This window comes from Cygnus olor, chromosome 2 (assembly GCF_009769625.2).
Source record: "Cygnus olor isolate bCygOlo1 chromosome 2, bCygOlo1.pri.v2, whole genome shotgun sequence".
Lineage (NCBI taxonomy): Eukaryota > Metazoa > Chordata > Aves > Anseriformes > Anatidae > Cygnus > Cygnus olor.
The window spans coordinates 84,685,359-84,708,486 of record NC_049170.1 but is presented as its reverse complement, the minus strand read 5'-3'; the positions used below and the strand labels follow the sequence as shown (position 1 = coordinate 84,708,486).

Genomic DNA, 23,128 nt, shown 5'->3' with positions numbered 1-23,128 from the left:
GTAGACAATCCAGCTCACCAGTTATGATTCTTTATTCTCAGCAAGGTAACACTTTGGTAAGGCAACCTATGCATCAACATGGATACCTTCCAACAATACAGAATACGCTTTCATACAGAGACATTTTCTAACTGTATAGTAATTCCTGCACTCTAAAAGGCACTAAAGCTATCTTGGGAGTCATACTCCATTGTACAAACATATATATCCATCTAAGTAATCAAAGACAAAATTCAGATACTGTCTATATATGCTGTATATATATTGCATTAACAACCAGGAGCAGTTTGTAAGTCAAAAGCACCTGTATTCCCAATTTTTAATAAAAGGCTAGAAATATGGTGTTGCTTGCAAAAGGTAGAAACACACATTTGTACCTGCTGTTACTAGACACAGAGTAGAGGTATCCAGCCCCACCAAATTGTGTGCAACTATACCAAAGTACGTTGAGTTTTCCACTTCAGTCAATAGAGTCAAGAGTGATTCAGGTTGTCTTGAAAATATTGGTCACATCATACCTACACCGACTGTTTTGACTACATTATTGTCTACAGTTTGAGTGTCGACACTACTTCAGATGTAGACACAAAACTAGAGCTGAATTCCATCCACATCATTCCCAATCATGGTCCATGCATTACAGTGCAATCAATAGTCCCATGCACTGTCAATGAGATGCCACCCCTTGCTGTCCTGAATCTTGCAAATGTTCCTGCCAGTGAATTAGCTCACATAAATATTCCACAAGGTTCAACAGTTCTACCTTTATGAATAAATTACTCATTTGTGAATCACTTGGACACTCATGAGCGGCAATGAACAAGGCCTCAGAAGTACCGACATCAGAAACAAAGCATATTTAAAAATTATGCATATTCTAATACAGAAAAATTCTTAAAACCAATGTTCTCATTCTCTAAGACAAGTAGTCATCTAATTAAATTGAAAATAAGGACTGCATACATGGATTGTACATCCCTCCTCGGGTGCAGAATAAATATATGCATGCCTATCCTTTGTAGAACACCTTTTCCATTTCAAGCCTACACAGAGATGGACGTGTCAGGTCCCTTTCACCCACATGAAGCAAGTTATTTTGCTTGTGAAATGGGCCATATTTCACAGAATTGTTGTTTTATATCAGCTATTCAAAGAATAATTATTGAAACTGCAGATATTTAAAGAAAATCTTAAAGAAAATCATGTTTTGAAACCCTCTTCACTGTTTTTTCCTAATACTTGGTTTTAAACATAAATGAACTAGTAAAGCCCCAAGTGACGCCAAACTTTAACTAAGTTGGCAGGTAAATAATTGCAGAGCTTGCTCCTGTACCCAGTTTTTGAGGTTGTTAGAAGTTTTATAAACCTACAGGGCATTAAAACCTGCACTGTATTTATAGTCAGTTAAAAACAGAAGTACACTTTAAAAATGTAGGTGGAATGTTTAAAAAATAATTTTTCCTGGGTTTTATAGAGATGAGTTGTAGAAGGAAGATGATAGAGCTTGTGATTTTTTTCTTTTTGAACTGTGTAATGAAAAGATCTAATTATGTGGCCTAACCTAATCCAATTGCTTTATCTGAAAGGTAACTTTTATTCCCTTGTACCATTATTGTCCTTACAATAAAAAAAGGATGTACAACAGAGGTTGGGTCATAAACCTAAACACATTTAATGATGTTATCACTTATCTTCCAACAGTGATCTCAAAGTGTAATTTAAAAAAGAAAACAGATTTTTCTTCAGTTTATTTTAAGTTCAGTTCTGGAAGGTCCTGAACTGCTTCAGCTTGTTATTAGAACTGAGAAATTATCACCTCATAAAAATACAGGCCCCGTGAGACCCATGAGATCATGGACCGGTCATCTACAGCAGCAGTGTACTTGTAACTCTGACTACGCCTCCCTCTCCATTCCACAGACCTCCGTACGTGCAGAGCTTGCACTGAAGAATTTCAGCAAGACTATGAGTGCGAAGGGGTAGAAAGAAGATTCAACTGGATTTCTGTCCACTTGAGAATATATTTGGACCCTTTTATCATTTCACTAGTTCAAATCAGAGGGCACAGCCACTGACACCTAACATCTTAGGAAGCTATCTATGGAATCTGTCTGTCTCACACACAAACTCCCTTCAGATAATAAAAGTACCAGTACAAAAGGGTTGTTCTGTACTGATTTAGCATAAAAACTACATAATTATCTGCTATTGTAATGCCAGAACTAAAAGTACAAGCTTTAAGCTCATTAATCATATTCACACTAAAGTTTTGTCTTGGCAATAAGAGAGTCTTACCAAAAAAAACCACCCTTGATCAGCAAATACAAAACAGAGAAGGGGAAAATTCTCCATCTGGTATATCAACTGAATAATGTCTTCATTCTTATTAGCCCTTGGGAATTAAAGTAAAAGAAACAGAATATGATTTTAGGGGTCAATATTACAGATTTGATAGTGTAAATCATAAAGTGTCATTGTCTTCTCTCAAACATATTCACTGATGGCAGTTTGGCTGAGATGTTGATGGAGAGCTCACTTGCGAGGTTGGTGAATATGCTGCTTGACATGTTGAGGGTGAGGAAGCTTTTCCACAGAAGGATGTGGTTTCTGATGAGCCACCTGAGCTGCAGCTGGAGGGAAGTCCTTATCACCCTGTATGAAGAACACATTGGGAAAAATTTAAGACATCTTAGAACCCTATGTTCCAGTTCAAGTGAATATAAGTTTTTCAAAATGTAAAGATCACATGCAAAATAGCGCAACATATTCCTCTGAAGTCCCCCTGTACATGTACTATCTTGCTATTCTTTCAGACAACTTCAGAATTTCACTTGCACAGATTTAGCTTCTTCCAATTATACATAGCACCTAAGAACATACTATCTTAAAGCAATCCAATGGAAAAAAAAAACACCACACAACACATTTTATCTTCAGCATTTAATAGATCCTTGTGCCAAGTCACTTTCACTGTCTCTGTACGGCCAGATCTATTCAACGTACTTGGTTTTCACAACACAGCAAGAAAGAGGAACTATTTCACAAATAATCTAAGGCAGCTTGAGAAATGACCTGCACAGGAAAACCAACTGTAGAAATGCTAGTTCTGTAGGAAGAAAGGCACGATCTAAAACTATTCTTGACTCAAATCTTAGAGCTCCCTAGCTTTTAAGTTTAACTTGCTCTTTTAACGAGGTTTTAACGAGGTCTGCTAGTCTTAGTTCTCACTTGCTACTGTTCTACACTATCAGTTCACATGTAATACTCATGTCACCAACTTAGAACTTTCTTTTCTAGGGTCAGTCCCATGAAGTTTTCAAAAAGCAGTGGGAAACAACTTCTATCAGTCCTCAACAACAAGGAGAGAACAGCACTGCAAATTCTGTTTAGAAAATGGGACAAACACATGCGAAAACATTCTGTATTCCATGGGTTCATGGGGTGACAATGTTACACAGAAATATTTTGTATAAAGCAGACACCTCAGATTGCCTCTTTCACACGTGACCCCATTCCAACCTACTCCAAATTCTTTGCTTCTACTCTGACAGCATTTATTTTTATCTTGATCACTAGGTTAGCTTTTTACATTTTTTTTACTTTGTTCTCTGCTCCAAGCTGCTTCTAATTTTCAAACACCTCTTCTCAGAATTGACATTTTCTACCTTTTTTCCCCTTGATGCTGTTCTGCGTTGTCCATACTTCTCTGCCCCCTTACACCCTGTTGTCTCAAACAGAAGATGTGAATGCAGGTCTTCTATGACTTGTTTGTAGACATGTAAACATGTAGACATTACACACCCTAGTGATAACCATCATGTAAAGCCAAGATAAAAACCCCGTGCACAAGGCACGAATTACTGACCCGATGATTAATGGCTTGTTAATACTAATGATTAAGCTTATGGATTTCCAGGTCTTGCTCGCTGTTAAAGTTTAGGGAACAATGCTTAGAATTCCCTGTACCCCAAGGCACATAGGGTAGCTCCGTGTCTTCAAACATGTACCACCACAGGCAGAAGTGATGCTCCTCATCACAGGTCAAGCTATAGCAGCGGACTTAAATGCAATTGCCTTTAAAGACAGGAATGCAGTAATATCTCCCTTAGATATGAAAAGAAGATCCAATAAACTTTAAGTGCTGAAATTAAAACAGTGGAAGCCATTTCAATAATTTTAATTTCACACAAAACCCAGAAAGAATGCTCAAAGGGACTGAAACAAATGTAGAAAACATAAAGCTCTTTATAATAAAAGAGAAAGGGGAATGAAAGAGATTAATTTTATTCTGATCAGTAATAATTCTGAAAAGCCTACAATCATTTTCCTATGGCTGAAAGAAATTTAATGATAATCTTACCCTAGCAATGACGCCAGAGATGAACACCGTTGGCTTAGGTGGGCTGAAAAAAAAAAAAAAGGGATTACTTGCACAAAATATTTAGAAGGTAAAAATGAAAAGTATGTCACACATTCAATGCAAAAAAAAAAAAAGCATTTTTGGCAATTAATGTTTCAAATAAGAAAAATTTCCTCTTCAAATGACTTTTACCTTACTACAGCCAAGAACACTGATACAGACCTGTATGTTTTGACTGCTCTTACTTCATGTTAATTGAGAGACAGCGGTAAAAGACTAGTCTGAAAGCTTACTTTGTTACTTAAAGCTGAGAGTCTTGGTTTGTTTCCATTGGTTTATTAATCCTCCAATTTTATATATAAGCTACCACCAGTATACTTTGGGCTTAGTATATTTGTATTGCAAGAAAAAATGGAAACTGTAGTTAGACTAAACTTACTGCTGTTATGGAAAATAAAATCCAACTTTATGTAAGTCAGTCAAATGAATTAGGATTCCGAGTCTTAGAAAAAACAAGACCTAATACTTTAAATCACAGATTTTAAAGCAGATATTTATCTACTCTATTACACAGTAGAACTATGTCCGCAATAAAACAAACGTTAAAAAAACATAAAGCAAACTCTGCTCCACTTTTTGATTTGCAGACTTCCAATCACATCAATAGGAACAGACTCAACAGTAGAATTCAACTCACACTCGGCCAACACAAGGGATCAGATTCCCTGGACCACTGATCTACTGAACTGACAGCCTCTAGAAGAAGACCAAACTGCAGACAGGCCAGCACACATGGTGGTGTGCACTGCCATAGCATCTACATTTCACATGCTCAGCAACTTTGGTGGCATATGGTAAGACCATACACCTGCGTGGAGGTCTGCAACAGGATCAAGAGCAGCAGCTTCACAAGATCTCTGTAATAGCTACAAAGCTTGTAAAGATTTTTGGTATGATGCTATGCGAAGTTAAGGTGATGAGCAGCACACTATGAGACCTTGATATAATGGTCTAATAAATATCATCTGAGCCCTGATTAAGTCAGTGTATTGCTAGAGTCTCTGAACACTCCAGACGTTTAACAAAACTCATCACACCCTACAAATTTTAAAAAGTGAGAAAGATTAGAAAAAGGGGAAAAAAAAGTTTTGCTTTATAATAGTTCCATTTAAGAGTACCAGTAATATCTCCTGCAATGAGAAAGAGTATTTTGCTAGCTGTATTAGCGCCTCTTCAAATCTAATTTTCTGTCGGTATAAACTAATATCAACCAAAGATCAACAGTAAAACACTTTCATTTTACCCTTATTGTACTGAGCCAATTAGTACATTACAGTCTGGATAAGGTATCTTGTATGGTGACCAACAAACTCAAAGAAATAACTCTGAGAAAACACAGATGTACTGTGGTGGCTGACAGCTCCATTCATAAACTAACTCCATGACAGTATAAAGGAAATGAATGGCAAAAACAGAAAAAAGACATAGCAAGTTCTTTACACATGGAATCTGGCTTTAATCATACTCAACGCAATGTCAGACCAATAACTGTTTCTCTATTAACAATATTAGATTATCAGGAATTCAAATGAGACTGATTTTTTCTTATATTCTTACTATGACCTTTGAGTGTTCACTACGCTTGGGTGGTGCATGAAATTCAAATCAACGTTTCCTGAAAAGAGCCTATATTTGCTGAACGTGCTATCGCTTGTCTGACTACCACCACATCATACTTATTGCTTTAAAAACAAATTAAATGTTTCATTGTTTTGGCCAAAAATGAAAACCATAAGGAACCTCTAGCATAATGGTTGTTTCAAACAGAGCTTTTCCCACTGTACATTTTAAGTCTTCTGAGAAATTCTGGTATCCTGTTTAGGAATGTAATGCTGTTAATATTCAAGGAGCCTGCACTCACAAGTCCTAAATTCTCTGGGTACACAACAAAGTTGGACAGAGAATATTTGGTACATTTCTGTACTTATTTTTCACTTAGTTGTATGTTCTTTTGTCTAAGGAATTAGGCTGAAGATCATATAAGGATCATTTTCATAAAAAGTTATGCTAAAAGTCAGTCAGTATTCTACATTTCAGGTAGCAACACAAATGTAGTTGACATCTCCCTGTAGAGATGAAAAGAAATCATTAATACCATTTTCCTGGTAAGAACTATATCCTTCATATATGAAGAATTTACCTTGAACTCTATCATGAAATAATGTTTTTAGCCTTGTTTGTGTACAGCTTGTTCTGGGACTGTCATTAGCAGCACTATCTTAAGAATAAGAGAGTAATCAGGACTCACAGGTGTGGCAGTCACCAGAATGCCTTATGCTAACTTGACTAAAGTTAACGCAGAACATTTTAGGATGGCACAGAGCAATTCACTGACACAAAGGGAACAACCTACATGGAAACCAGAGTTGTAAAAACTTACCTACATCCAGCCATAAAAGGATTTGACCTCAATTTTCACCCTTGTTTGCCCTTTGTGGCTTTTTGATTGGACTACTCTTGCTTTATGCTAGATTTCCAGCCAACGGGAACTAATGAGCATGCTGACCTGACTTCCAGCTCAAGAAATTGTACTCTCCATCCAAAAGGTCTTTTTTTTTTTTTTCCCTCAGAAAACCCTGCATTCATTTCTGGCAGACCTGAGCAACCACACTCAATAAATGCTGCAATGAAGCTTCACCTCTGTAGTTAACTGATTACAAAAGCCAACAAGTGAACACTTCACTCCTATGGAAGTAACACCAGCCGACCACTAAGCTCATTTACATACATTAATTATTCTTTTAGCAGGGAAAAAGACAGAAGGCTGGCCAGAAACGTGAATGATTGAATGTACCCGTATCCTTAAGATTCTATCTTAGAGCCACCGTCTTCTTCCTAATTTCTACTAGATCACATTGTCCCAGAAAAATCTTTAAAACTTTAATAATATCAATTATCTCAGATGATCTATTGAACCAGAATCAGGCCAGAGCATATATAATCATACACCTATACTAATGAGGAATTCAACTGATCAGAGAAAGGCTTGGATAATCACTCACTGAATTTATTGTGAAGAAGATCATCTGTAAAAAGATTTCTCTCATTAAAAATGAAATTAAAGCATGAATCAATCTCCACTGCCAGACTCTCAAACCATTGGCTTTGTCAGATACAGATTAGCTGCCAGGCCCGTAATTTCATAATCACACTCCGGGACATCTAGTGCAGTTGTGGTATTCCAACATCACTCACTATCCTTCCAAAGAGCTTACCAAAAATAGACACAAAACTAGAGAATATGCACAGGCTATTATTGCTACATTTGTAAAACACTGTCAAGTGCTTTAAATTCTATTGGTGTTTTATGTAAAGCACAACCTACATTTCTATTATTTTGTAAGCTGTGGTGGTTGCTTTGAGGATATACTTAATCTGATGAAAATTGGTTTGACAGATGTTGTTTTGAAGATGCAGCATTCCTTTGTTTAGGCATCAGTAAGCAAGAAAGCAAAAAAGAAAATACTTTCTTATAAAAATTGGACTTGTTTACAAATATGTTTTAAAGCTATTTAATGCACACATTTGTTTATCATTAAATAATCGCCTTAGCGGATATTGTGCAGAAATACAACAGTGTATTTTCCAAGACTGCTTATTGTGTGTCAATATTTTAAGAGATAACACTTGTTTTATTATAACAGAGGAAAAGAACACATCTGTCAAGATTTCAGTGTTCAAAGAACTTACCCTGATTTTACACGTGTGATGCTGTTAAGAACTGCACCTGTTTAACTTCTGAATCTCCACTAGATTAATTTATCCCAATTGTATTCACATAAAATAAAGATTTCCATTATTTCACAATACTTAGCTTAAATAAGGTCTTTATCTGACATTGCAAGTAAATCACAAAGAAAATGGAATACTTGAAAAGATCATTAACTAGATGAAATGAGGCATTAATAATACTAAAATCTTACGTCTTCACCTTAGAGGGATTGGTTGAACTCAAGTCTGACAGAAATATTGTAAAGACAAACACAATGTGTGTTCCACGTTCCACAATGTGTGATTCCACATTACTGTGGAATCTCCTACAGCCCATGGAAAATATGCAGAGGTGATTATTTATCCAATTCCATTTGAAATATAGAAACTGAATAAATCAGTTTTCCAAGTAAATAGTGATTTTTATAGTCATTAACTAAATCCGTGTAGTGTACGCACATCCACACAGAGGCTACGTGCTTATACAGCCTACACAGACTCACAACTTTTTAAGAGTGGTTGCAAGCACAGGAAAGAGCACAGCTTTTCCTGCCCTGTTTGCAGCACCTGGATTGCCTAGCACAGTGTTACTTGACGGGGTGGATCCGATGCCAGTTTCCAGTGGCTGGTTGAGTGGCAGTCCTGATCTGGATAAAGGACTATGAGCATTACTCAAAGCATGATTCAGACTAAAAGACTATATTTAGAGCTGACTAACTAGGAAATAGAACCATGGATCAAAGCTAGCACTCAATAATCACTGGTGATTGGAAAAATCGAAACGCACTAAAACAAATAAAGAACAAGAAAAAGCAATGGTAAAAATAGTACCTCACACTATACGTCATTTAAAATACTGTATTCAGTCCAGGAACACCATAACAAAAGAATCAGAGCAGAAATAAAGATGGAAAAAATAACCAAGAGAGCATGCAGAACCTTCTACGTGAGTAAAGAGCTAAGACCTATTTGCGTTCTGTATACGCAAGGCTGGAGAATATTGTTCCCATTTATCTTCTTTATAGTATACATAGAAAGTAACACTTGCAGAAAGTAGAAGACGTCCATTTAAAACTAGTAAACACCTTTAAAATAACAGAATTAAATGCAGAACCTCCTGAAAATAAAGCAACATTAAGACCAAAAGTTTAGGGAGATTCAAAACCAGAATTAGACATTTATATGGCTTAAATACATTCACATCAGTATAGAAACATGAAAAAGTTGTAAAAATGCTGGTATTCTGGGGCTCAAGTTAACCTTGAAATTACAAGGTCTACAAAGAAACACCTGCGCAGAGGTCAAACTTGGAAATTTCATTATCCTCTCCACTTTCGATTAGATATCACAAGAGATTATTTTCCTGATATATCTGATTCATCCACAATTCATCTCAGTACTGTAGATCAGGGTACAAGCATGCACGCAGGATTCCCAGTGTGGAAACATTTAAACAGGCTAGCCTGCTTTAAAAAGGATAGGACTGAACACATGCCAGTCTTTTCCTAGGCTAGATTTTTTTTTTCAAAATAAGTACAAAAATGGTAAATGCTTTAAAACTACATTAAACTATATTATCTTCTAAATGCGAGTAGTTCATATTTGTCTTTTCCAATACGTGGGAATTAATTAATTATATGTCTTCTTATCAGTGGTCATCATCTGCTGTTATGGGGGCCTGGCAAACAGATGCATGAAATAATGGCATGACATGTTTTTCAAAGACTTAGGAACCACAAATCATGTCATAATTTTTAGCTATCAAAACCTGACGGTGAATTCTTTAATTTTGTGTTTCCTCGACTCTATCAAGCCACCCAGTGGCATACACTGTGACCTGTAGCTGGCCTCTCTGACTATGGAGCGTGAAGGAGCAATGCCAGAGACCTGCTGCCAACTGGAGAGGCACCTGAGCTGCTGGGCAAAGGCAGCATGCAGACACCGCCTAGCCCCTCGAATACCCCAAAATAGCAAGGAATTGAAAAGGGAGAAGAACCTTCTATTGACCAGCTTGCCCTGTATTTCTTTGCTCGTTTTCCAAGTAAACGTACCGTGCACTCTCTTTAACAAGTTGCTTAGGCAAGCAAAGTGAAAAACATTAAGTAGTGTGTTCAATCACCCCTTGATCCCCCAACTGTTCCCTCATTAGAGCAAGTTTTACTATTTTATACCTTGTGCCCACCAAAACAGTCACTCTATGAACAAAAAGTCCTCAAAATATTCTAGTCAGAAATTCAACTTCAGTCAACAAAACTTCTGACTTTAATCCTGCCCTTGGCTTTCTAGAATTAAAACCATTTTGGCAAGTTGTTCAAACCACCCAGCTTAATCTTCAAGGTTACTTGGAAATTCATATATTCTGGTTATGAAACATTAAAGCTAACTATTCTTAGTTTAATTCCTTTTTAAAGATGTCCAGATACTACTTTCTAGCGGTGCTTATTTGAATTTACGTGGTTGCTTTTAATTTTGGCATTGTCTGCAAAAATAAATTCTGAGATGATTAAAAACACACTGAGATGATTAAAAGCACATTTCTCAGCAATAGAGAAAGACTAACAAGCACATTGCTCATCAGCTTGCCTGAAATACTTTCCAATTGGCTGTAATGCATTTAGGTTATTAATTTTCTGGACAGAAAAGTAATAATTAGCCTGACTGCCTACCAGAGGGAAATATGCTAGTTGATTGCGCAGGGACATACAGTATCTGATATTCCATGATAATTTATCCTGTTGAGGTCATTTATTTATCTGCCATAACTTTCAAACCTTTAAGATCACCCACAGGATGGCACTGTTGAACCTCTGAGTTTTCTGTACAGTAAGTATACACCCTCAAAGAAATCCAGGTGCCGTGGCAGATACTAAGACAAGTAAAAGCAATGCTTCCTCTCGATGAACTGAAGTGCGTTTATATATACGGACACCCAGGCATACACATAAATACACAGCCACACCCTACTTTTAGAGAACAATTTTCTTGTCCCCACGTGTTTAGTTTGTGTTCCAATATATCCCATGAGCTAGGTTCCACTCTGCTCAACCCTTCTTCCTATGCAGACAAATGCAAGCTTTAAGGAAGAGCCTAAAACCCTATCAGGACATTTTAATGACTATTTGCTTGGCTATTCATACACAAGCAAATTGGGTGTCCTGATCTTTTAATGGGATGGTAAATCACTGCCCATTACATTTAATAGCAACTGATTGACATTCATTGTTCTTACAATCGCTGTCAACTTGCCGCAGCATATGGCCTGATTAATCTCACCAGATTAATCTTATTCATCTTTGGTTTTAGTGCATGTTTTAGCCACGAGGACAATTATTTAAGAAAGCTATCCACAATCTCTCATCTACATTGTTGTTCAAGCTACACAGAGAGTAAACTTCTTTCTTGCCTTCTTCTGATCACAAAACGAAGACTTAAGTATTTCACTTTTTCTATAGACTCAGAGGATTTAGAAACAGTCCACAGTTGGTTTGTTTATTGGGGTTCAACCTAGTCTAACTGCAGCATTAGCCCACATAATGTTTGTAGTCCCTTAAACAGAAAAATGAAAGCTACAAAAACTGACATAAAACAAGAAACATTTAAATGCTGACAACTCCAATGAAAGTCTAAAATAAGGAATTAAGAAGGGCAGACTTCAAGCACTTGCAAAATGGATGGCCAGCGAAGACCATGGTGCCAAGGGGAGAGAGGACCAAGTTTTTCACACTAGTCACACAGTTAAGTGCATTTCAGAATACGCTCCCGTGATGGTAACATGCTTCCACACTGAGAATATGACAACTATGGGCCTGCACTACATTATCTCAGCATCAGAGATACATTATTCAGTTGCAGCACTGTCGCAGCTCCTCCAACATCTGTAGCAGATGGAAGATGGAGTAGAATTTGAAAAATACCATTGACGCTGCAACCAGGAATACATGATATGAGTGCAACGAAGGAGATGCAGAAATTAGAAGCTAATGAGAAGGCTGAAGTCTTCTCACTCCTGTCCTGGTGAATTTGTTCATCTCAGAGGCACACAGCAGTGGCCCACAGAACGTCCCAATCACAGCTGTTAGAAGCCATACCTCAACCTTGCCTTCACACGCCTCAAGCCATTAACCAACTCAGCAGACGTGCACATTTCACTCTCTACCGCTTTCAACAATTGCATTATCTTTTCTTATTACTCCAAATGACACTCTAGACATAGAGAGACACACATGCATATTCATGTATGTAAATACCACACCATCTTCCACATCCACAGCACTATTACAAGAAGCCTCCTTAACCCAGTTTTACACTTCACATTCGGCACAGTTTCCATGCTGCAATAGCACCCTACTGTTGCATGAGTCTCTCCAATGCCAACACAGACAAAAATCAGCTTTTTTGTTACTCCTGTGGATGTTCACAGCTCCCCCTGCAGCAGAAGAGATCATGACAAAATTCTTGCCCATTTCAATACACCACACCTGGGAAAGCTCCAAGCACAACCAAGGGTGTTTTGGAAGGTTATGAAGACACTCTTGCACCGTCAGATCCCAGGCTGAAGATTGTGCAAGTTGGCTGGACTGGTCCAGAATATACTTTAGTTCAAACCCTTCCAACGTTATTGACACAACTCTCCTTACCATCCAGTGACAAGTGCAGTTTCTAGAGGAATAAATCTTGTCATAGGAATAAAAGACTAGCAAATCTTAGAACACAAAATTTCTCTTAATTCAGACACAGGAAGCAAAGGAATCATTCTTTCTGTATTCTTGTATTTGGAGCTCATGAAGAAGCAACAGAAGACAGTTAAAAAATGTTTTCAATTTAATAACTTGCTTTTAATAATAAAAAATAAACAAACAACAACAAAAAACTAGTCACTAATGAACTTAGCCCAGCTAGGTTTTTAATAAGACAAAAGACTTGGAACAAAGTTGTCTAAAAGAGATTCAGACAAGCGTATTTGTTTAAGTGAACTTGGAGAAACTCAATTTATCCACAGAGAAAACAACCTCCACTGACCTGCCAGGAAGCAACCACTTAATTCCTCTACTACCATTGCTACCCCGCTGCTGATCTGTGGTGGTAGGACAGCCGGGATCTTGCTTTTTCATCTACAAACATCCAGTCACCTGAACAGTCAGAACAGATGGTTTCTTCCCTTATTTATCTTAAGGGCTTAATCCAGAAGGTCAACATTTGATATTACTAAAATCAACTGCAGAACTTCCACTAATGTCAATGGGACTGGAACTTCATACTGAGGAAATACACACAAAATGACCCTGAAGAAATCAATAGCAATGGGATTTAAAGCATTACAGTCTGAGGATTTCAAGAGGAGTTCTTGGATGTTAAACTTTCACTCACTGTGAAATAAATGTCCAGCTTTTTAAGTGATAATAAAATCTGTGGCAATTCAAATGGATAACAGATCAATGTGCTGTTAAATCTGAATATAGTTCTGTAACAGTACCCATTCATTTAAATGGGATGTAGGAGTCTTAAAGCAACTAAAAACCCCTGAATGTCAATACCACTAGCGATTTTTCTGTTAATCTAACAAAAACAACTGCTAATTTTCTAGTTCAGTCTGTTAGATCTATCACATCCTGCTACATTTGTTTGAATGACATTTATTAATAATAGCTACGGTGATTCTTTTCATTAAACAAGTATTATAGCACCTGCAAGATGGCAGCTAACCACTTGGCTACATTGGTTTCTACCATTCATTATCAAACACTTAGTATAACATGGTTAGATTACACCTTTCTCTGTGACACGTACATAGCTCTGCTTCTTCGCTTTGCTTTTAGAGGACAAACAGATCAGTCTGAGGAATTAAAACAAGCATCCAGAGTCTCAGCTGAATTTAAATTCATTAAACAGCAGTAATACTGTTGGTACTTTATACTAGTAGTTTGCAATAGTATTTTATACTCCTTGTTTCCATGCAGATGACAACAGAAATAAAAAGACTGTAAAAATGACTCATTTTACCTTATCCACTACCTGGTGTCGCATTTCTTGCTAGAGTGCTGTCTGAAGTTATGTTTCTGTAATTGTAGCTATGGGGTGTCCTCAGCAAGAACACAGCTTCTCCAGAACATCTGCATGGTGGTAGTACCTCTGGATATTATTAAAAGTGACAATATAATAATGGGAGTTGACTTACTATGTTATCAACTTCCTTACCTTTGAAATCAGGGACAACGGACGTAAGTAAAGTGCATTTATTTTAAAAATAAATTGCACCTAAGCATCAAAGTTAAATTAGCCAAAAAAAAAAAATGGGGCGGGGGAGGGGATGGTTCAGAAAATCCCTTGAATCTCCTGAATCTCCTGTACACTTTAAAGAGCCATTTCTATCATTCTGTGTGTACTTGGAGATATAAACATTTTAATTAATAATTTCCTAATGAGACAGGACATAGCTTTTGTAGAAATCCATCAACATCTAAAGGTGGAGAACTCTACCAATTCAGTAGGTCATTTTTACTTTGCAGAGGTCGACAGAGTAATCGAGTTCCAGTAAATCACTGTTAAAATTAATGGATAACATATGATACCGGAATGAGATTTTCAAACAATTAAAAAAATGGAAATAGCAATTACTGCAGTAAGTGCACCTTCTATCACACACACAACCAGGTGTGCACATTTGTAACACTATAGTGCAGGACATTTCATAAAGCGGTGTGACCGATGGCTTATTCTTTTCAATGTTCACATTTTGAAGAAATATTTTGTAAATATGAGACATTTCCACTGCAAAAAATATTTCCTTTTATTTTGTTTGTTTTTCAGCTCTTGGTTCTATAACATGTTCTTATGTCCCTTCCCACTATTAAGACTCTCCAGGCTGCTGGGACTTACAGATAACCAGCTGTGTAATGCTGACTACTTTAAGAATTCAGTACAAAACAGCTCCGTTCAGATTTAACTACAAAAGCAAGTGGTTAGAGGGAGCTCAACATCTCTAGGAGCAGGAACCAGAGGAAATTTTTAATGGTACTTTTTGGTAGAGGGTACAAGGAAGGTAATGGTCTCATCCTCTCCATTCCCTCAACCTCTAGCTGTCTCTAACAGTCTCTTAGCTCCCAAAGACTAGCTCTCAAATCAATAGCTTTTTGTTTGTTTTTAATGATTAACACATTAACTGTGCACAATGGCTAATTAATCATCAAATTGTTTATTTTCAAAGGAGTGAGGAATTTAGGTAACATTTCTCCAAACCTGCTGCTTTCCTAAAACGCACCTTTAACTTACAGCACAATCACTTCACATGTAAATAGAAAGACCGGGAATTTGGAATTTGTAGCAACCAAATTTTGCTGCAGTCTGGAGTATAAGATGATGCACTGCCTGATTCAGCTAAACTCTTCTGAATGCATGTGATCTTAGAAATAGCTGAAAACCTCTGCAATAAGAAGTCTTAAAACACTTTAGAGGAACTGGATTGTTTTAGATCTTAACTTCCTTGTTTTTTCAAGTCAAAAATTTAGGAATAAAAACATAGATACACTTGTCTGAGATGGCTAAGTCAAAGATCACCAAGAAAGTATACAAATGATTAACTTGCTTGCATTAGGAAAGCATACCACGAAAGAACGTGAATGGTAAGAGAGACAGAGAGTAGGAATAGTACAGAGAAATATATGCATCTGAGAAAGGTCTCATACTCCATTAACTATCTAAATTCTGGTTTGATAACTTATAGTACATATAAGTCTTAAGAATTTGTCACTGAACAAATCTAGGGTTTCATTTATCTGAACATTCAAAATACTATTTGAATTTGTTATTCAGATAAGACAAAATTCTGAAACAAAATAGCAAAGGTTACTGGAAAGCAAGGGAACTAGATACAACCATAATATATTTTGAGAAATGTTGTCTGTCTGTGGTCACTTCTTCTCGGTCTTGTAGTGATTCGCTACCGTATGGTAGGTGCAAATCAAGTGGTGAGACAGGACACTGCCCCCACAAACATGCTGGGGTCCAGTGAAAATTAAGTCTGATGGGAGATAAAAAAACAGTCAGGGTGAGTACTACAGGTTTTTGGTCAAAACATGATAGTTATGTTTATGAACCCAAAGAACAAAAAGCCATAACAACTCCGGACACTTTTACTGCTTGTTTTTGTATTCATTTATAATCCTCCTTTCACATTCTTTCCTGAGATTGTTTTATAAACCGATACGCATAAACCTTCAACCAGCAAAAAAAGTTTGCAGACTTCATACCAAATACCTACCCATTCATTTTGAGTTTATCATCACTAAGAAAGCAAAAAGACCAGCTGTAAAGAAAACGCCTTTAACTTATCAAAAGACCAAGCCATTTTCTAATTTTCATCCTCTATCTTTATGGCAAAATTTTGTATTAACCAGTGTGGCATTCCTATTATTAACCTGCACGTTCAGAAGAGAAGACAGGCCTCTTGTGTATACTCGCTCTGAATTCTTGCTGCTATGACATTAAAATTGACAGAAGGGTATTGGGCTCCTGTCACATTTATTTAAAATCTTTATAGAGAAGAAGTCTGTTGAGACATACCCTAGGCACCCAGATGACAGCAATGCTATTGCTGCAACATAATGGCCAGCTGCAAACTGAAGTTTAATTTCTTTTTTGTCTATCAGAGGGATCTCGTCTAGATACTTCCAGTTGCAATGAAAAATTTCCACAAATTTTACAGCAGCAATTCTCGTTTGTTGCTGTACATATCAAGGGAAGTAGAAAGTAAAAGAGTGTAAAGGAGCTTCAAGCAATAAAAGAATTCTTTTTTACGAAGCTCTGCTACAAACAACAGCAACATTTCCCAGTGCAACACATATATACTAGCACAACCCACTGTTCAGAAAAATCACAATGGAAGCACGCTACTTGTTCTGTGAGTAGAAGAAGAGAGGTCCCATTCTTCCCAAGGAACAGATATCTCAAATTTTATTATTTTTTAAGCAAGAGGCATAAGTACAGAACAAGAAACTGTAGGGGCAAGAAGAGGAAAAGAATGGGGAAAAGGATTTCCTAAAACATAGTGGAAGGTCAAGTTCCTGTGACAGGCCTAAATAACATGGCAGTAAGAGACATCAAGGGAAGCACTTCTTGTTACAAGAACTAGGGCTGAAACCTGCAGGCTCAGATGTGCTCCCATTAAAAAATAACCAGGAAGGCTGTTAACAGGCAGGTATTGCAGAGCTCAGTTGATTGCAACAGGATCACTGGAGTAAAGCAAGAGGATTGGGGAGTTCTCCAACAGGGCACTGAAAATCCAGAGTATCAGAAGCGAGAACATCCTCGTGAGATACAATTAAACTGCCTTACAACTACAATTAGAGCAAGGCAACAATTAATCTGCCTTACCTCCTGATTGGTAGTGAAGATCTCTTACAAGGATAATGGAGGACTGAAGCAAAAAGGAGATTCGTTCAAATAACAAAGGCTGTTAGCAAGGATGCAGGAAGGGAAGCCAACCACTACCTCACAGCCAGGCACACATAGCCCAGTAAATATCCAGCACAGTATACCTCCATATACAAGGAAATAAACACATGTTCAAGGCTATCTGCCAGAAGTCTGAAAGTTCAACCTACCTTTAGCTTCAGTCATTTGGAAAATACAGCCCTATGCTGCAAGTTAAACAATTGTGTTTCTTTACTTACTGCAAAATGACTATTGCCTTAAAAAATACACAGCTTTGATACATTCTGCTCCTTCATTTTACATTCATAACACGCTTTTAAACATGAATCTAAAATAACTCTCTGGCTGTTCTATATATCCAAAGTTTGTTTCTTGAACTCTTGCAGACTTCAGCATCAAAATTTCTCATGGCTTCAGGCACCTGATAGGAGCAACAAACTACAGAGAACACTGATAAACTGAAAAGGCACCTTAGCTTCTGATCTTGCTGCTAAAATGGTATTAAATTTGTTAACATTTGTTAACCTTTCTAAATGCAAATCCTGCCTAATCAAAGCAACTTAGAATTATTAGCCATAAATGCACCTTGTTTTGTAGATAATGCAAATAGTAGAGAAAGAATATGAAAATACATTGCAAAAATGCCATTGATTTGTCCATGCAAACCTTTGTCGTAGATGTTGCAGGGTATCATTAATGGGCATACTGCCATGGGCTTACTGCCTGGTCCAAACAAAGAACTCAGCTACAACCTTATGAAGCGTACAAAGGGAGTAAACATTAGTGCACAAAAATTCTTTCTTCCCCGTTTTCCATGTGTTTCCCCCTCAAACACGTATTTTATTCATGTCACATGAAGAAATGATCTGAGTGTTTTGTAGTCTACGCAGGGATGAGCACTCTCATTCTGCCAAAAGAGAGCACCAAAAGATGCATTTGAAAATAGGAAGCCAGCAAGTGTCAACAGCAGGCAACCACCCAGCCTTGGAATCTGTTCTGTTCTGGCACAGGACAATCACGATGCGTGACACAAAGGATACACCCAGCCTGTGCTAAAGGGGGAGCGAGCTGTGATCATTATCAGAAGTAAAAGACGTCATGCTGATTTGCATCTGCATTTGCTTTGCAAAGCTTCAAGTAATAGTAGGGTGCCAAGGCAGAATGGAAACTCTACAGAAAACATTAGTTGGACCCATTCATTATTAAGAAAGCACACCTCTGTGTAATTCCTGTCCTTCTCTAGACAGAATCAGCTATGTTGGAAAAGACCTTCAAGATCATCAACCTGACCTATCAAGTGCCATCGCTAAACGTTGTCCCTTCATGCCACATCCACACATCTCTTAAACACCTCCAGCTGTTACAATGCTTCACCATCCTCTCCATGAAGAAACTCTTCCTAACATCCAACTGAAACCTCCCTTGGTGCATCTCGAGGTCATTTCCTCGTGTCCTATCACTCGTCACCTGAGAAGAGAAACTGACACCCACCTCAATACTTTCAGGTAGTTGTAGAGAGCAATGAGGTCTCCCCTCAGATGCCTTTTCTCCAGGCTAAACAATCCCAGTTTCAGTTTCCTCAGCTGCTCCTCCTAAGTCATGTTTTCTAGTCCCTTCACCAGCTTTATTGCTCTTTTCTGCACACACTGAAGCAACTCAGTAGCCTTCATGGGGACCCAGAACTGAACACAGTATTTGAGGAGCTGTCTCACCAGTGCCATGTACAAGGGAACAATCACTTCCCTAGTCTCGGCCACGTTATTTCTGACACAGACCAGGATGCCATTCGCCTTCTGGGCCACCTGGGCACATTGCTAGCTCACAGTCAGCCAGCTGTAAAACAGCACTCCAGCTCCTTTTCAGCTGGGCAAGTCTCCAGTAGCTCTTCCCCAGTCTGTACCACTGCATCAGGTTGTTATGCCCCAAGTGCAGGATCCTGCATCTAACCCATTTAACCTTGCTGAATATCATGCAATTGGACTCAGCCCACTGATCTAGCCTATCCAGATGCCTCTGCAAACCTTCATCTCACACGCTGGCAAGCAGTCTCGCATAACCTTCCCATCACCTAATCAAATGCTCAAAAATTCTCATATTGATTTCACTTAATGGTCTCGCTGACATTTTTGGCATAGGAAGCAATTTGATCACCTGTTATTACAGTTTCTTTTATGTACAGTAATCTTGAGGGAAAAAAAAAAAACGATTAAAAATTTAAACCAGGCTGACAGGTTTTGTTGTTGTTGTTGTTTTAATGGACATGCATATTTACAACTTCAGGAAGACTTTACTTCATGATGAAAAGATTCAATTATTTCAGGTAGGTCCTAGGTAAGACCAACCTGCCCTAGTTTTCACACAGATTAGGCATTCACAATTTCACGTGATGTAAACAGGAACACTGTATCTCTGAAAATTGTGAAGAGTCTCAAGCAGGGTACTTGCACTCAAGAAACCGCTTCTGAATTTTCAGCAGAACGTAGCCTGAATAACCACTGTCAAAGAAGCAAAGCAAAAGGCAAACATCTGACATAATCCTTGGATAAAATGCAAACAGAAGTTGAGAGTGAACGCACTGATTAAAGAGGACAAGGCAAGACAGCTTGTTGTCCACAACTTGGTCTTGATTCTTCTAGTCTATGTAAGCTGGTTTTCTGTATCTAGCCAGTATTTTCCTATGAACAATTTGGCTGTGATAAGGAAACGCAACATTGTGCAAAACACGGACTTGACAGCCGAAAGAGCTCAGTCCTTCCAAGTACAGAAGAGACAAAGAAATCAGAGGCAAACCTCAAACACCATTGCTCTTGTGACCTTGTTCCTGACCTGCACTTCAGTATCGTCCCTAGTGGTTTTCCTAACTGTTAGCTTAGGCTCTGCTAGCCATGCCAACAGGCACCAGGCTACAGATAACAGGCTCATCACTACACCGCTGCACTTGTTCAGTGCTCAGGGCAGAATATCTCTGGAGATTCAAATGCCCATGGCAATTTGCAGCATGTTTCACTTGGAAGACCACTGGGTTTTTCTTCCTTTGTATGTCACTGTTATATTTGATTATATTTTATACAGTATGTCACTGCATACGAACGTTTTTTTGCAAACACACTCATCTTACACTGGCACTCTGTTGGTCAGAAATCAAATCAGACAGTTTGGACCAGTGGGGCTGTAGAGAGAACCAAGAAGTAGCTTTCAGTTGTCCCACTGGAATCAGTAACCACAATTATCCCACCCACAATTAGTAACATCTAGGAATACCTGCACGAGGCTCCACCCTGAAAAAGCTAAGTGACTCCACTAGACGATCCAGACTCCAGCATTTGCTGCTTAGTTGGCTCCTCCTAGACAGTGGCACAAAGGAAAGTGCTTCCTCCCAGACAACTCTCACTAAAGGTCACTGCACGTTGGATTGATTTAAAATTGCTGTCTTGGATTATATTACTCCTTTAAAATGATACAAGTCTCTTAAGGCTGCTCAGAGTACCGGAAAAAACTAATTCCTAACCTATTCACTGTATTTACTGTTTACACAATTCATAAAGTAAAACTGTCTTCAATGATTCTGCTTACTTTTAAGAACTACAAGAACCACTAAATCTGGAAGACAAACACCACAAATAACAAAAAACCACAGAGCTGTAATTACAGAGCAGCCCATTACAGAATTACAGAAGGGCTGATAATTGCAGGGGACCTCTGGAGGTCATCTGTTTCAAACCCCCCGCTCAAGCAGGGCCACCTACAACCTGTTGCCCAGGACCACATCCAGGTGGCTACTGAAGATCTCCACAGAGGGAGACTCCACAAACGCTCTGGGCAACCTGTGCCAGTGCTCTGTCACCCACACAGTAAAGAAGGGCTTCCTGATGTTTAGACAGAAGGAACCTCTTGCCTTCCAGTTTGTGCCCACTGCCTCTCATCCTGGCACTGGGCACCACTGAAAAGAGCCTGACTCCATCTTCTTTACGCCCTCCCTTTAGGTTTTTTTAGCCTTCTGTTCTGGAGGCTGAACAGTTCTGGCTCTCTCAGCCTTTCCTCATCAGAGAGGTACTCCAGACCCTTAACCAACTCCGAGGCCTTTCACTACTCACTCCAGGATGTCCATGTCTCTCTCTTGCACTGGGGGGGCCCAGAACTGGTCACAGTGCTCCAGGTGTTGCCTCCCTAGTGCTGAGTAGAAGGGAAGGACCATCTCTCTTGACCTGCTAGCAACACACCTGCCAATACAGCACAGGACACAGTTAGCCTTCTTTGCTAGAAATGATTGACTCGGTGCCCACCAAGTACCCCAAGTCCTTTTCTGCAAAGCTGCTTTCCAGCCGCGTGGCCCTAACATGTTAGTTGTTTCTCCCCAGGTGCAGGGATTCACACTTCCCCTTGTTGAACCACATGAAGTTCCTGTAAAAGCCCCTTTCTATAGCCTGTCAAGGTCCCTCTGGATGGCAGCACAAATATCTAGCACATCAGCCACTCCTCCCAGCTGTGGTCTCTGCAAACTTGCTCTGCCCCAGCATCCAGACCACTACTGAGAACGTTGAACACTATTCTGTTTAATTGCACCTGGGGTGCAATGCTTGCTGTTGGCCTCCAGCTGGACTTCACACCACTAATCATCACCCTCTGGGCCTGACCGTTCACAGTCAGGTCTTACCCACCTCACCGTCTGCTCATCCAGCCCATAAATCAACTGCAGTCAAGGCAGATAACATTCACTACTCTCCCCTTGTCTACCAAGCCCATGATTTCACTGTAGAAGGCTATCAACTTGGTAAAGCATGACTTTCCCTTGAATTGAATCCATACTGACTACTCCTGATCACTTTCTTGTCCTGACGCTTGGAAGTGATTTCCAGGAGTAGTTGTCCCATCACCTTCTTGTGGAGATGAGGCTGACTGGCTTGTAGTCCGCTGGCTCTTCCTTCCTGTCCTGTTTGAAGGTGCGTATGAACTTAGGACTTTTCTTCTTCTCTTTGTTGACTCAAGTACAATTTTTACTGTATTGCAAGTTTCTCTTGAGTACTTTATGAAAACAAAAATGCAACTGCAAGGGTGGGATTGATATACCAGTTACAAACAAAAATTTTTTGAAGATTAGTGGGCTTTACTGGTACGTACAAATAAGATCTTTTCTTCTTCAAAAGATTTTATTTTCATGTAGTTTGATGAATTTGGCTCACAGCTTTTAACTTAAGAAAAGTGAAACTTTTAAGTGCCAAAGACAGCTCCATACAGAGCAATTAGAATTTCTGAAGTTGAGACATGTACGAGATTACATAGTATTATTCTGCAATAAATACCAAAGATAACTACTGAGCTACAAATAAATGAATTATGATATACACATTTACTTTTTTCTACGGTTTAGGATCAACTTATGTACATACACATTCCTCTACAAAAAGCAGAATAGGAAGTTTCAGCAGTAGAATATTTGCATCCCCCCAAAAGTTTGGGATTTACACAAGGTTTTAAAATTATTATCTACATAAACAGTTTTTACATGGCACTATCTGCACAACAGCATTCAATTTTCTCTTTCCTGGCATTCATGAACTTAGCTTCTGC

At 38.5% G+C, this 23,128-nt stretch overlaps 1 protein-coding gene across 1 annotated transcript in view; it reads right to left on the bottom strand.

Moving 5' to 3' along the window:
- Window positions 1-14: 14 nt before the first annotated feature.
- LOC121065388 (death associated protein) overlaps window positions 15-23,128 on the bottom strand; it is a 48,157-nt gene continuing 25,043 nt past the window's right edge. The window contains exons 3-4 of the mRNA XM_040548201.1: window positions 4,361-4,403; window positions 15-2,652 (exon numbers count right to left, since the gene is read on the bottom strand). Of these exons, the coding sequence (XP_040404135.1) occupies window positions 2,533-2,652; window positions 4,361-4,403 (163 nt within the window). The 3' untranslated portion in view covers window positions 15-2,532. The remainder of the gene's footprint in view (window positions 2,653-4,360; window positions 4,404-23,128) is intronic.